This window comes from Oncorhynchus mykiss, chromosome 9, assembly GCF_057628025.1.
Source record: "Oncorhynchus mykiss isolate SJ-2025 chromosome 9, ASM5762802v1, whole genome shotgun sequence".
NCBI lineage: Eukaryota > Metazoa > Chordata > Actinopteri > Salmoniformes > Salmonidae > Oncorhynchus > Oncorhynchus mykiss.
The window spans coordinates 15,445,484-15,459,849 of record NC_143030.1 but is presented as its reverse complement, the minus strand read 5'-3'; the positions used below and the strand labels follow the sequence as shown (position 1 = coordinate 15,459,849).

Sequence of the window (14,366 nt, the reverse complement as noted above, 5' to 3'; positions counted from 1 at the left end):
CATGGATTATATTTATGGGTAAACTGCACAGTAATGTAACAGGCACTCTTTTGTTTAATCTACTTTCTGTTTCCATGGCAGTGTGTGCAGTTTATTGGTGACGTCCTTAAAATGCACTTAAAAAAACATTTGCTTTTGAAGAGAGAGCGAGAGAGAGAGAGAGAGAAAGAGAAAGAGAAAGACTTTTGTTTGCAACTGTTGGACTAATGAGTACACCCTAAATCAGCTAAATGCAGACAAGAGCGTGCAAGGCTATATTAAATGTGTCACTGTCTGTCACCTTGATTACCCTAATTTGTCTCTCGACCAATGTGCACCTACGTTGCAAACTTTAATTCATAGGCTAGGTTGTAGCAAACTCATGACGGGTATACGGACGGTATAGTGCATTTTTGTTGTGGGTTTTCCAAATGTATTGCATGATTTGATGTTGCTGTGTCAACAGAGACTTGATAACAAAAGGAATGTGTGTATCAGTGTCCATTCACTTGGTTGTTTGCTTGGTACTTCTATCAGATAAACATGTAAAACCAGCCAGGCTTGATTCAGATTCAGGCAGGAATTCTTCTTGCGTAAGGCATTTCAAAAGTAAATATACAGTTGAAGTCAGAAGTTTACACACACTTAGGTTGGAGTCACTAAAATTTGTTTTCAACCACTCCACAATTATTTTTTGTAACAATCTATAGTTTTGGCAAGTTGGTTAGGACATCTACTTTGTGTATGGCACAAGTAATTTTTTCAACAATTGTTTACAGACAGATTATTTCACATATAATCCACTGTATCACAATTCTAGTGTGTCAGAAGTTCACATACACTAAGTTGACTGTGCCTTTAAACAGCTTGGAAAGTACCAGAAAATGATGTCATGGCTTTAGAAGCTTCTGAGTCAATTGGAGGTGTACCTGTGGATGTATTTCAAGGCCTACCTTCAAACTCAGTGCATCTTTGCTTGACATCATTGGAAAAGAAAAAAAATAAATCAACCAAAACCTCAGAAAAAATTTTTTAGTCCTCCACAAGTCTGGTTCATCCTTGGGAGCAATTTACAAACGCCTGAAGGTACCACGTTCATCTGTAGAAACAATAGTACGCAAGTATAAACACCATGGAACCACGCAGCAGTCATACCGCTCAGGAAAGAGATGCGTTGTGTATCCTAGAGATGAACGTACTTTGGTGCGAAAAGTGCAAATCAATCCCAGAACAACAGCAAAGGACCTTGTGAAGATGCTGGAGGAAACAGGTAGTACAGGTAGTACAAGGATAGTACTTTTTGGAGAAATGTCCTCTGGTCTGATGAAACAAAAATAGAACTGTTTGGCCATAATGACTATCGTTATGTTTGGAGAAAGGGGGAGCCGAAGAACACCATCCCAACCGTGAAGCATCTACAAACCTTAGCTGTATAAAAGACACCTGTCCACACACTCAATCAAACAGACTCCAACCTCTCCACAATGGCCAAGACCAGAGACCAGAGAGCTGTGTAAGGATAGGGATATCAGGGATAAAATTGTAGACCTGCACAAGGCTGGGATGGGCTACAGGACCATAGGCAAGCAGCTTGGTGAGAAGGCAACTACTGTTGGTGCAATTATTAGAAAATGGAAGAAGTTCAAGATGACGGTCAATCACCCTCGGTCTGGGGCTCCATGCAAGATCTCACCTCTTGGGGCATCAATGATCATGAGGAAGGTGAGGGATCAGCCCAGAACTACACGGCAGGACCTGGTCAATGACCTGAAGAGAGCTGGGACCACAGTCTCAAAGAAAACCATTAGTAACACACTACGCCGTCATGGATTAAAATCCTGCAGTGCATGCAAGGTTCCCCTGCTCAAGCCAGCACATGTCCAGGCCCGTCTGAAGTTTGACCATCTGGATGATCCAGAGGAGGAATGGGAGAAGGTCATGTGGTCTGAGACAAAAATAGAGCTTTTTGGTCTAAACTCCTCGTGTTTGGAGGAAGAAGAAGAATGAGTACAACCCCAAGAACACCATCCCAACTGTGAAGCATGAAGGTGAAAACATCATTCTTTGGGGATGCTTTTCTTCTCAATACGGACAGGACGACTGCACCGTATTGAGGGGAGGATGGATGGGGCCATGTATTGCGAGATCTTGGCCAACAACCTCCTTCCCTCAGTAAGAGCATTGAAAATGGGTCGTGGCTGGGTCTTCCAGCATGACAACGACCCGAAACACACAGCCAGGGCTACTAAGGAGTGGCTCCGTAAGAAGCATCTCAAGGTCTTGGAGTGGCCTAGCCAGTCTCCAGACCTGAACCCAATATAAAATCCTTGGAGGGAGCTGAAAGTCCATATTACCCAGTGACAACCCCGAAACCTGAAGGATCTGGAGAAGGTCTGTATGGAGGAGTGGGCCAAAATCCCTGTTGCAGTGTGTGCAAACCTGGTTAAGAACTACAGGAAACGTATGATCTCTGTAATTGCAAACAAAGGTTTCTGTACCAAATATTAAGTTCTGCTTTTCTGATGTATCAAATACTTATGTCATGCTATAAAATGCAAATGAATTACTTAAAAATCATACACAGTATAAATTCTCCCCACTGTATAAAGGGTTTCTCCTGGAGGCCCATGAGGAACGACTGAACACAGCTGTGGGAACGTTCTCTCTGGGCAGTGGGACTGGGGTCGTTCTTGTGCCGTGCAACAAGAGTTACGGTTAGGGTTGTAAAATTCCTGAAACTTTCCCAGGTGGAGGATTCAATCCCTGCTCATACTGTACCTTCCTGATTCTGGAGATCCTCCAACCGTGATTTCTGGAAAACCTGGGTATTTTGGGCAAATTACCGTAATTTTCCAATCCTAGACAAGAGTTTGTTACCTTTACGTACTATAGCTAGAACCACCAATAAGAAATGATCAGTGACTTACCTTACATGATTGTGTACCAATGTCATTGTTCTCTATTGATTGACTTTACATGTTGTTTTACTGTTAGGCCTCTGGGGTGAGTCAAAGCAACAATCAACCAAGATCATCAGTAACAGTCACCTGGACAGCACCATCCTCATCCTCATTGGGCAACATCGTAGTCAAGTGAGTCTGCTAGAGTTGAAAAATAATAGTAACTTTCCCAAATTACCAGGTTTTCCAGAAATCCTGTTTGGAAGATTCTAGATTTCCTGCTTATTTCCTCCTGAATTCATAAACCCGGAAACCTTACAAACAGGTTTCCTGAAAAATGTGGGAATTTGGGGAAAATTACATTACACAGAACACAATTATTTTTTACGCAATTTGTCTGTTGGAATTTTTTACGAAATGTTTGCCAAAGTGTCATGGATTTTGAAACAATTACAGTACTGTATATCCATTTGCAGGATGTTTTACAGACAAGATTTACAACAATTAGTTGCATGATGCCTCTAAATATTTTCTCTGGGTAACAAATTTCCAGGAGAGTTTTTCCAGAAATCCCAGTTGGAGAATCTCCAGAATCAGGAGGGAATGAGCACAATCCTACAACCATGGGAATGTTTCAGGAATTTTGCAACCATATTTTGTAGGATACTTGTGCAGTCTAATATTGGTACGATTATCTGTCTTCCTCTTCAAGGACAACATTTATGCAGACCTCTAGTGTATAAATTTCGGTGTTCCTCAAGGTTCCGTTTTAGGACCATTATTGTTTTCACTATATATTTTACCTCTTGGGGATGTTATTCGAAAACATAATGTTAACTTTCACTGCTATGCGGATAACACACAGCTGTACATTTCAATGAAACATGGTGAAGCCCCAAAATTGCCCTTGCTAGAAGCATGTGTTTCAGACATAAGGAAGTGGATGGATGCAGAGATGCTTGTTCTAGGTCCCAAGAAACAAAAAGATCTTCTGTTGAATCTGACAATTAATCTTAATGGTTGTACAGTCGTCTCAAATAAAACTGTGAAGGACCTCAGCGTTACTCTGGACCCTGATCTCTCTTTTGAAGAACATATCAAGACCATTTCAAGGACAGCTTTTTTCCATCTACGTAACATTGCAAAAATCAGAAACTTTCTGTCCAAAAATGATGCAGAAAAATTAATCCATGCTTTTGTCACTTCTAGTTTAGACTACTGCAAAGCTCTACTTTCCGGCTACCCGGATAAAGCACTAAATAAACTTCAGTTAGTGCTAAATACGGCTGCTAGAATCCTGACTAGAACCAAAAATTTTGATCATATTACTCCAGTGCTAACCTTTACACTGGCTTCCTGTCAAAGCAAGGGCTGATTTCAAGGTTTTACTGCTAACCTACAAAGCATTACATGGGCTTGCTCCTACCTATCTCTCTGATTTGGTCCTGTCGTACATACCTACACGTAAGCTACGGTCACAAGACGCAGGCCTCCTAATTGTCCCTAGAATTTCTAAGCAAACAGCTGGAGGCAGGGCTTTCTCCTATAGAGCTCCATTTTTATGGAACGGTATGCCTACCCATGTCAGAGACGCAAACTCGGTCTCAACCTTTAAGTCTCTACTGAAGACTCATCTCTTCAGTGGGTCATATGATTGAGTGTAGTCTGGCCCAGGAGTGGGAAGGTGAACGGAAAGGCTCTGGAGCAACGAACCGCCCTTGCTGTCTCTGCCTGGCCAGTTCCCCTCTTTCCACTGGGATTCTCTGCCTCTAACCCTATTACAGGGGCTGAGTCACTGGCTTACTGGGGCTCTCTCATGCCGTCCCTGGAGGGGGTGCGTCACCTGACTGGGTTGATTCACTGATGTGGTCATCCTGTCTGGGTTTATGCTGCAGTAGTTTATGTGTCGGGGGGCTAGGGTCAGTTTGTTATATCTGGAGTACTTCTCCTGTCCTATTCGGTGTCCTGTGTGAATCTAAGTGTGCGTTCTCTAATTCTCTCCTTCTCTCTTTCTTTCTCTCTCTCTGAAGACCTGAGTCCTAGGACCATGCCCCAGGACTACCTGACATGATGACTCCTTGTTGTCCCCAGTCCACCTGGCCATGCTGATGCTCCAGTTTCAACTGTTCTGCCTTATTATTATTCGACCATGCTGGTCATTTATGAACATTTGAACATCTTGGCCATGTTCTGTTATAATCTCCACCCGGCACAGCCAGAAGAGGACTGGCCATCCCACATATGCTCTCTAATTCTCTCTTTCTTTCTCTCTCTCGGAGGACCTGAGCCCTAGGACCATGCCCCAGGAATACCTGACATGATGACTCCTTGCTGTCCCCAGTCCACCTGACTGTGCTGCTGCTCCAGTTTCAACTGTTCTGCCTTATTATTATTTGACCATGCTGGTCATTTATGAACATTTGAACATCTTGGCCATGTTCTGTTATAATCTCCACCCGGCACAGCCAGAAGAGGACTGGCCACCCCACATAGCCTGGTTCCTCTCTAGGTTTCTTCCTAGGTTTTGGCCTTTCTAGGGAGTTTTTCCTAGCCACCGTGCTTCTACACCTGCATTGCTTGCTGTTTGGGGTTTTAGGCTGGGTTTCTGTACAGCACTTTGAGATATCAGCTGATGTACGAAGGGCTATATAAATAAATTTGATTTGATTTGATTTTGGATTGCAGTGCCTAGCATGACAGTAAACCGACTGTCCTCAGTTGTCAACACTACAAGTGCTCCAACCACAGCTCCTACTCCAACAACCACAACTACAGCTCCTACTCCAACAACCACAACTGCAGCTCCTACTCCAACAACCACAACTGCAGCTCCTACTCCAACAACCACAACTACAGCTCCTACTACGACAACCACAACTACAGCTCCTACTCCAACAACCACAGCTTCTAATACAACAACCACAACTACAACTTCTACTCCAACAACCACAGCTCCTACTACGACAACCACAACTACAGCTCCTACTACAACAACCACAACTGTAGCTCCTACTCCAACAACCACAACTACAGCTCCTACTATGACAACCACAACTACAGCTCCTACTCCAACAACCACAGCTTCTAATACAACAACCACAACTACAGCTCCTACTCCAACAACCACAGCTTCTAATGCGACAACCACAACTTCTACTCCAACAACCACAGCTTCTAATGCGACAACCACAACTACAACTTCTACTACGACAACCACAGCTTCTAATGCGACAACCACAACTACAGCTTCTACTACGACAACCAAAGCCTCTAACTTGACATCACCTACACAACTAATAACTCAACAGATGAGCACTACACCTCAAACTGCTGTACAGTCAACAACTAATAGTGGACCTGGTAAGTGTGATTTATTGTGCTTAATATCTAATCAAACTGGTAATAGAGGTCAACCCACGCCTGCCCGCCTGCCCGCCCGCCTATATTATTGACTCATTGGGTCTCTACAGGACATAAGTTTGTACTCAGGATGAAATTCACCTCGACGACAAAGCTAACCAAATCGGAGATCTTCAAGCAGGTGAGAGTCACAGTAAAACATATAATTGTATAATAAATTATGAATAATTAATCTCCCCAAATGATTATAGGATGAGGAAAAACCTCACTCAACGGGATTTAAGTGTAAGATTGTTAAACAAATAAGGATATTGAATAAAGATGGAAAGTAAAGTGAATGAGGGGGAAGGAGCGTGAAGAGGAGAGAGAAAGTAGCAATAACAAATGTACTAAATGATGTAACCCCTGTGTTAATTCCAGCTCCGTGAAGAACCGATCAGACGAGGGCTGCCAGGGGACTACACTGTGATTGAGAATCTTTCAGAGCTAGTTGACAGGGGGAAGAGGAGGAGGACACCTGAGAGAAAACACAGAGAGAACAGAATGCAAACCTGATCACAAAGATATCTTACACAAATACTTTACAATAGATTATCTTCCAGATTACAGTCTTTAGTTGTTGGAAAATGCATTAACCATAATTAATGTTCTGTAATAACTTTGAAATGAAACCATATAGGTTGATGACTACATTTTACCTAGAATTGTGTGTTTATTATAGATAGAAATTAGATTTTGACAAATCATGGAAAACTGTTGCATCTTTTGAAAATAAAAGGTTTTGTTCTTCTGAATATCTGTGTGTCAGACCTTTCTGGCATGGAGAGGGTTAAAAGATGGAGAGGCAGACACAATATCATACATACAGCACTGTAGAAAGGGGAGGGGCTAAACTTTACCTCAGCATTTGATTGACACACAGTGGAACCTGATTAACTCTACTCTGCCACCTGAGAGGTCAACATCCTTTCAGCCATGTTAAGTAACATGACATAGCAGGAGATAGAATTTCTGCTATTCAGTTATGTGTTATCAGCTTTAATCTAAAACATTGGGTTGTCTGTCACTGGACTCTGGTTTCCCATAGTTCAGAGTATGATTCATGATATCACTGGACGCTGGTTTCCCAAAGTTCAGAGTATGATTCATATTGACACTGGACGCTGGTCTCCCAAAGTTCTGAGTATGATTCATGATGACACTGGACGCTGGTTTCCCAAAGTTCCGAGTATGATTCATGAGGACTCTTTGGTCTTTGACCGATGCTTTCACAGGCAGCTAATAAGACAATATGGCTGTATTCACTAGGAAGCAAACACAAGAAAACAGGGATGGACTAAGGTGAACTTGTCCAATAAGAAACGTTAGTTTTCTTGCAAAAAGTTTTGCTATTGTGTGCACTAATGAACAGAATTTTAAGGTCATGGCTTGTTGTAAAAGTAGCCACATGCATGTGAGCTATGAATGAGTTTGAGTTAACTCTTTGATTTACTTTCTCTGCTTTATTTAGGATTAGAAGTTTTAGATATTTTGTCCATAGTGTAGGAGTAGAAGACATTTTTGATATTTGTCCATGTTGTTTTATATAGAATTATAAGACGCTTTACATATTTGTCCATAGTGTTTTATTAATTAAGCAATCAGGTCTGAGGGGGTGTGGGAAATGGCCAATATTCCATAGCTAAGGGCTGTTCTTAGGCACCCTGCAACACGAAGTGTCTGGATACAGCCCTTAGCCGTGGTATATTGGATATATTACACAAACCCTGAGGTGCTTTATAGCTATTATAAACTGGTTACCAAAGTAATTAGGGCAGTAAAAATACATGTTTTGTCATACCTGTGGTATACAGTTGCATTCAGGGCTTGACCCACCCAGTTTATAAATAGGATTAGAAGACATTTCAGATATTTATCCATAGTGTTTTATATAGAATTAGAAGACATTTTAGATATTTGTCCAGTGTTAAAATTAGTTTTTTTTTTTTTCAATTTCATTTACAGTGGAAATTCATTTCAAAGACATTGCCTTGTTTTAGCTGTCACTCTGAAACGGTGTTCCATTCTTTACATTTTTCAACCTGAAGACATGGCTTCTCCCAGTGGTCTATTATCTGAAGAGCAGTTCCAGTGCTCTGTCTGTCTGGATGTCTTCACTGAGCCAGTCTCCATCCCATCTGGCCACAGTTTTTGCCTGGCCTGTATAAAGAGACATTAGGGAAAGCAGTGATGTTAACCCAAATGTAAGAGTGTGATTAAAGATGCCCTGATATCCTAGAGAACTCATTCACTAAAGAAATGAAAATAATAAAAATATTTGATCTAGTGCCAAATCTGGAGGTGTGCCCTAGGATGTCTGCACGGGGAAGAAGCTCAAAGCCCAGAAGTCCTGCCTGGTGTGTCTGACCTTTTCCTGTGAGATTCACCTGCAGCCTCATCAGAGAGTTGCTATGCTGAAGGTCCACAAGCTGATCGACCATGTGGAGGAGAGGATGTGTAAGAAGCACGAGAGACTCCTGGAGCTGTTCTGTTGGAGCGACCAGGCGCGTGTTTGCGCTGTGGATGGACACGGACCACAGAACTCACAACATTGTTCTAGCAGAGAGACAGAGAGTAAAGCCATGTCAGTAATGTTCACAAGATCAAACACATCGGAAAACTTAACAGAGTGAGTTCTTTTGATAAGCATCTTGTATCTTGTTGATCTATTGTTACCAGTTCAGTTCCATTGGCACAACAGAATGTGACTGTTTTTCTACAGTATATCCTTGGTGTCATCAGACCAGTTCCAAGAAAGAGAAAAAGGAAAGCGTGCACGTCTTCAATGTGATTTTCTAGGTGGGGTTACACAAGGTTCCATTTTCAGACCAACTGTTGTGTTTTATTTTTGCCTCAGAAACCACTCTGTCAATCCATGTTTTTGGAGCAGAAGAGAAAGGGTAATGCAGGGTTTCCCCAAGGGGTCTGCCTGGGTGCACCTTTTGGTTTCTGCACTAGCACTACACAGCTGATTTAACTGATCAACTAGTCTTGGCAAAAACCAAAATGTGCACCCCTTGGAGTCCGGAGGACAGAGTTTGGGAAACAGTGGGGTAATGCGACTATACAAACCAATCATATCATTATCTCATGTCCTGTATCCTTCAGTGATGTGTGGTGAGGTCTGAGGCTGGCCAGGGTTAGTATAGCAACAGTTGGGAGAGGGGGAAGGAGAGGGGGAAGAAGAGGGGGAAGAAGAGGGGGAAAGAGAGGTGGAAGGATAGGGTGAAGGTGAGGAGGAGAGGGGGAAGGAGAGGAGGCAGGAGATGAGGAAGGAGAGGGGGAAGAAGAGGGGGAAGGATAGGGGGAAGGAGAGGGTGAAGGAGAGGAGGAGGAGAAGAGGAAGTAGATGAGGAAGAAGAGGAGAAGGGAGAAGGAGAGTGGGAAGGAGAGGAGGAAAGCGAGGGGGAAGGTGAGGGTGAGGACAGGAGGAAGAGAAGAGGAAGGAGAGGAGGAAGGAGAAAGGGAAGGAGATGAGGAAGGAGAGGAGGAAGGAGAGGGGGAGAGGAGGAAGAGAGAATGAAGAAGGAGAGGAGGAAGGAGAGGAGGAAGAGAGAAGGAAGGAGAAGAGGAAGGAGAGGAGGAGGAGAAGGGGAAGGAGAGGAGGAAGTAGAAGAGGAAGGAGAGGAGCGGGGAGGAGGAAGGCGAGGAGTGAGGAGAGGGGGAAGGAGAGGGCGATGGAAAGGGGGAAGGAGAGGAGAAGGGAGAGGAGGAGGAGAGGGGGAAGGAGAGGGGAAAGAAGATGGGGAGGAGAGGAGGAAGGAGAGGGGGAATGAGAGGAGGAGGAGAGGAGGAAGGACAGGGGGAGGAGAGGAGGCAGGGGAGGAGGAGGAGAGGAGGAACGAGAGGGGGAGGAGAAGAGGAGGAGAGGGGGAAGGAAAGGAGGAGGAGAAGAGGTCACCCAGGAGAAGTTCAATGTGCTGCAAGAGGTGGGGGACTCTACCTCGTTCATCTTTCTCTCACATCATCATGATAAACTCACCTACTCTGCCATGTCCCTATTTCCCTCCCACTCTCTTGTTTCCCTATCTCTCTCTTGCTCTTTCTCCCATCTCTCTCTCTTTCTATTTTTCCCTCCCCCCTCTTCTTTCGTCATCTCTAGGCTTATGATGCTCAATTGGAAGTGGTAAGATAAACCTTCAGTAAAACTATGAAAAATCAATCAATCAGCAACATCAAATAACTTGTATTGTATTGTGTTTCCATTTGTCCACTAAAAGATCAGAGATCACTGAAGGAGAGAAGGTAGAGGAGCTGAGTGAACAGCTGAAATAGGAGAGACGGAGAGCTCTGACACTGAAGGGACAGCTCACTACTGCCACCCTCTAACCGCAAGCCCTGGAGGAGGTACTGCAACTAGTTTGCACACGGGTGGACGGAGTAGGTAGACGTTTACCCTACCAATGAATACAGAGCCAGATACTTATATGTATATTCTATTGTATTCTATTTCAGTTATATTTTATTCTACTCTACTCAGTTCCAGGAGAGTGTCAGATCTGGAAGGAGAGAGAAATTTACTGAAGGTCAGTTATGATACACTACCAGATAGGTGAGTATTAGTGGAAGACGTTGCTTTGAGACAATGTGTTGTATGTGAAACTTTTTTAATGATTAACTATGGACTAGCAGCAGTATGTCTGTCTCTTTCTTCTTCTTCTTCTTCTTCTCTCTCACACACACTCTCACACACACACACACACACACACACACACACACACACACAAGAGGAACAAAACATAGCCAAAGACTCCAGCCACCCTAGTCATAGGCTGTTCTCTCTGCTACCGCACGTCAAGCGGTACTGGAGCACAAAGTCTAGGCTCCTTAACAGCTTCTATCCCCAAGCCATAAGACTGACGAACAGATAACCAAATGGCTGCATGGACTATTTGCATTGCCCCCCCTCCCCTCCACCCCCGTCTTTTACACTGCTGCTACTCTCTGTTTATCATCTATGCATAGTCACTTAAATCTACCTACATGTAGATATTACTGAAAATACCTCTAGTGTGCAAAAGGTGGCCACTTTGAAAAATCTCACATTTAAAATACATTTTGATTTGTTTTACACTTTCTTGGTTAGTACATGATTCCATATGTGTTATTTCATAGTTTTGATGTCTTCACTATTATTTTACAAAGTAGAAAATAGTAAAAATAAAGAAAAACCCTGGAATGAGTAGGTGAGTCCAAACCTCGGAAGTTTACATACACTTAGGTTGGAGTCATTAAAACTCATTTTTCAACCACTCCACAAATTTCCTGTTAACAAACTATAGTTTTGGCAAGTCGGTTAGGACATCTACTTTGTATATGACACAAGTTATTTTTCTAACAATTGTTTACAGACAGATTATTGCACTTATAATTCACTGTATCACAATTCCAGTGGGTCAGAAGTTTACATACACTAAGTTGACTGTGGCTTTAAACAGCTTGGAAAATTAGTTTGGTTAGGTTCATCCTCTGGCAGGAAGAGTTACAGTACAGACAGGAAGTGACAGCACTGCAAGAGGGACTCAGTCGCAAAGATCCGAGGTCATAACTGTCACAAACATTAATATGAACAATAAATACAAATTATAAAAAATTATAATAATAATAATAATAACATTAATTAGGATCACATTGTTCTCAGTTTCTGATGTCTTTCTGCCCTTCTTTTGCTCACTTTCTCAGGAGTTTGACATGGGTGTTGAGGACCTCTGTGAAGCCATCACACAGACAAAGGTTGGTCCCTTCTCAGATCATTTAAATAACGACATTACAACAACAGAACAGTTCCTGTTAACATGATTCACTTTCTCTTTTGTTATGCATCTCGTAATCCCTCTCGTAGGCCTTCAGGCTACAGCAGGAGGGCCGTGAGGGCCTGCGCTTCCCCGGGGTTGATAGGAAGCTGGAGAAGTCTTCCAGAGAGCTGAGGGACCCCAAGGCATCCCAGGTAGAGACTGTGTTAGAACTACAGAAGACTAGAGACCTACTGTTACTGCAGCACCGCATGGATAATTACCTGCAGGTAGGCCTAAACACACACACACACACACACACACACACACACACACACGTGCACATCACAGGAGGTTGGGGAGGACAGGCTCCTGGTAATGACTGGAGTGGGAAGAGTGGAATGGTATCAAATACATCACACACATGGGTTCCATGTGTTTGATGCCATTCCATCAGCTCCTTTCCAGACATTATTAGGAGCTGTCCTCCCCTCAGCAGTCCCCAAAAGTTTGGACACACCTACTCTTCTATATTTTGTACTATTTTCCACATTGTAGAATAATAGTGAAGACATCAAAACGATTAAATAACACATATGGAATCATGTCGTAACCAGTGTTAAACAAATCTAAATATATTTCATATTGGAGATTATTAAAAGTAGCCACCCTTTGCCTTGATGGCAGCTTTGAACACGCTTGGCATTCTCTCAACCAGCTTCACCTAGAATGCTTTTCCAAAAGTCTTGAAGGAGTTCACATATATGCTGAGCACTTGTTAGCTGCTTTTCCTTCCCTCTGCAGTCCAACTCATCCCAAATAGACCCGCTCTCGGCCAAATTCACAATCACATAGCAAATAGCAAATCCCAATCACCTGTCTAGCTGCATATCTTAATTTTGACCTGGCTGATAGCTCTGGTCCAGTGCGTTAGTGCACGTTCTTTCACTATTGGAGCTGACTGAGATGTCAAACAGTTATCACAATATTTGGTAGCTAACTACATAGTCTGAAAAAGGTGCAATGAGCTGCAAGATAGCCTTTTGACCTAGTAATGTTGCGTTAACTTAGTGGGGATTTGCAACAATTGGAGCTGATTGGAGACCATTAGCCAGACCATTAGCCTACTTCCAGAAATGAACATGACCACATGATCCTAATCATTATAATAACTCGATTTAGTCAAACTGTCACTTCAATCAATGTTTACACAGTTGAAATGAGTCTCTGTAGGCCAGCGTTTCCAAAACGTTTTGCCCTAACGCTACACAGGTGATTGAAATAACCAACTCATCATCAAGCTTTGATGATTTGACTCAGCTACATGGTGCTAGGGGAAAAAACAAACACGCACCCCTTGGGGTCCCCAGGACCAAGTTTGGGAAACACTGCTCTAGGGCAGGCCGACACTCCCACCTATTGTGGGGCTAATCAGTAACCAATAATCAATTGGCTGTACTTGTCTATGATGACCAGTGGGAGACCATGCAGGCTGTGAGCCAGCAGCAGTCAAGTTTGTTGTTGTCCTGGGGTGTCCAAATCAACACTATGTATGTCAGTGGTTCAATCGTTCATATCTCTAGACCAGGCATGGCCAACTCCAAGAAGCACTACGCCCCATACAGACACCAGAGACTCCACAAGTACCACAGATACTGACTTTAGTTCTGGAAAGCTCTTCTACTGTAGTTCTGGATGGCTCTTCTACTGTAGTTCTGGATGGTCCTTCTACTGTAGTTCTGGATGGCCCTTCTACTGTAGTTCTGGATAGCTCTTCTACTGTAGTTCTGGATGGCCCTTCTACTGTAGTTCTGGATAGCTCTTCTACTGTAGTTCTGGATGGCCCTTCTACTGTAGTTCTGGATGGTCCTTCTACTGTAGTTCTGGATGGCCCTTCTACTGTAGTTCTGGATAGCTCTTCTACTGTAGTTCTGGATGGCCCTTCTACTGTAGTTCTGGATAGCTCTTCTACTGTAGTTCTGGATAGCCCTACTACTGTAGTTCTGGATGGCCCTTCTACTGTAGTTCTGGATGGCCCTTCTACTGTAGTTCTGGATAGCTCTTCTACTGTAGTTCTGGATGGCCCTTCTACTGTAGTTCTGGATAGCTCTTCTACTGTAGTTCTGGATGGCCCTTCTACTGTAGTTCTGGATGGTCCTTCTACTGTAGTTCTGGATGGCCCTTCTACTGTAGTTCTGGATAGCTCTTCTACTGTAGTTCTGGATGGCCCTTCTACTGTAGTTCTGGATAGCTCTTCTACTGTAGTTCTGGATAGCCCTACTACTGTAGTTCTGGATGGCCCTTCTACTGTAGTTCTGGATGGCCCTTCTACTGTAGTTCTGGATGGCCCTTCTAC

The 14,366-nt window shown here is 43.2% G+C and overlaps 1 protein-coding gene across 1 annotated transcript; it reads left to right on the top strand.

Moving 5' to 3' along the window:
* The first annotated feature begins 361 nt into the window (after positions 1-361).
* LOC149980768 (uncharacterized) lies at positions 362-12,865 on the top strand. The gene is made up of 7 exons (XM_090185673.1): positions 362-368; positions 5,565-6,239; positions 6,350-6,420; positions 8,591-8,782; positions 11,961-12,011; positions 12,121-12,300; positions 12,815-12,865. The coding sequence occupies exons 1-7, from the start codon at positions 362-364 to the stop codon at positions 12,863-12,865; spliced, it is 1,227 nt and encodes a 408-aa protein (XP_090041799.1).
* Positions 12,866-14,366: the final 1,501 nt, after the last annotated feature.

Excerpts from the sequence above, each read along its gene's own strand:
- LOC149980768 (XM_090185673.1), top strand. Across the intron at positions 6,240-6,349 it reads AACAACTAATAGTGGACCTG|GACATAAGTTTGTACTCAGG; the intron begins GTAAGTGTGATT and ends GGGTCTCTACAG. Across the intron at positions 12,301-12,814 it reads GCATGGATAATTACCTGCAG|TCCAACTCATCCCAAATAGA; the intron begins GTAGGCCTAAAC and ends TTCCCTCTGCAG.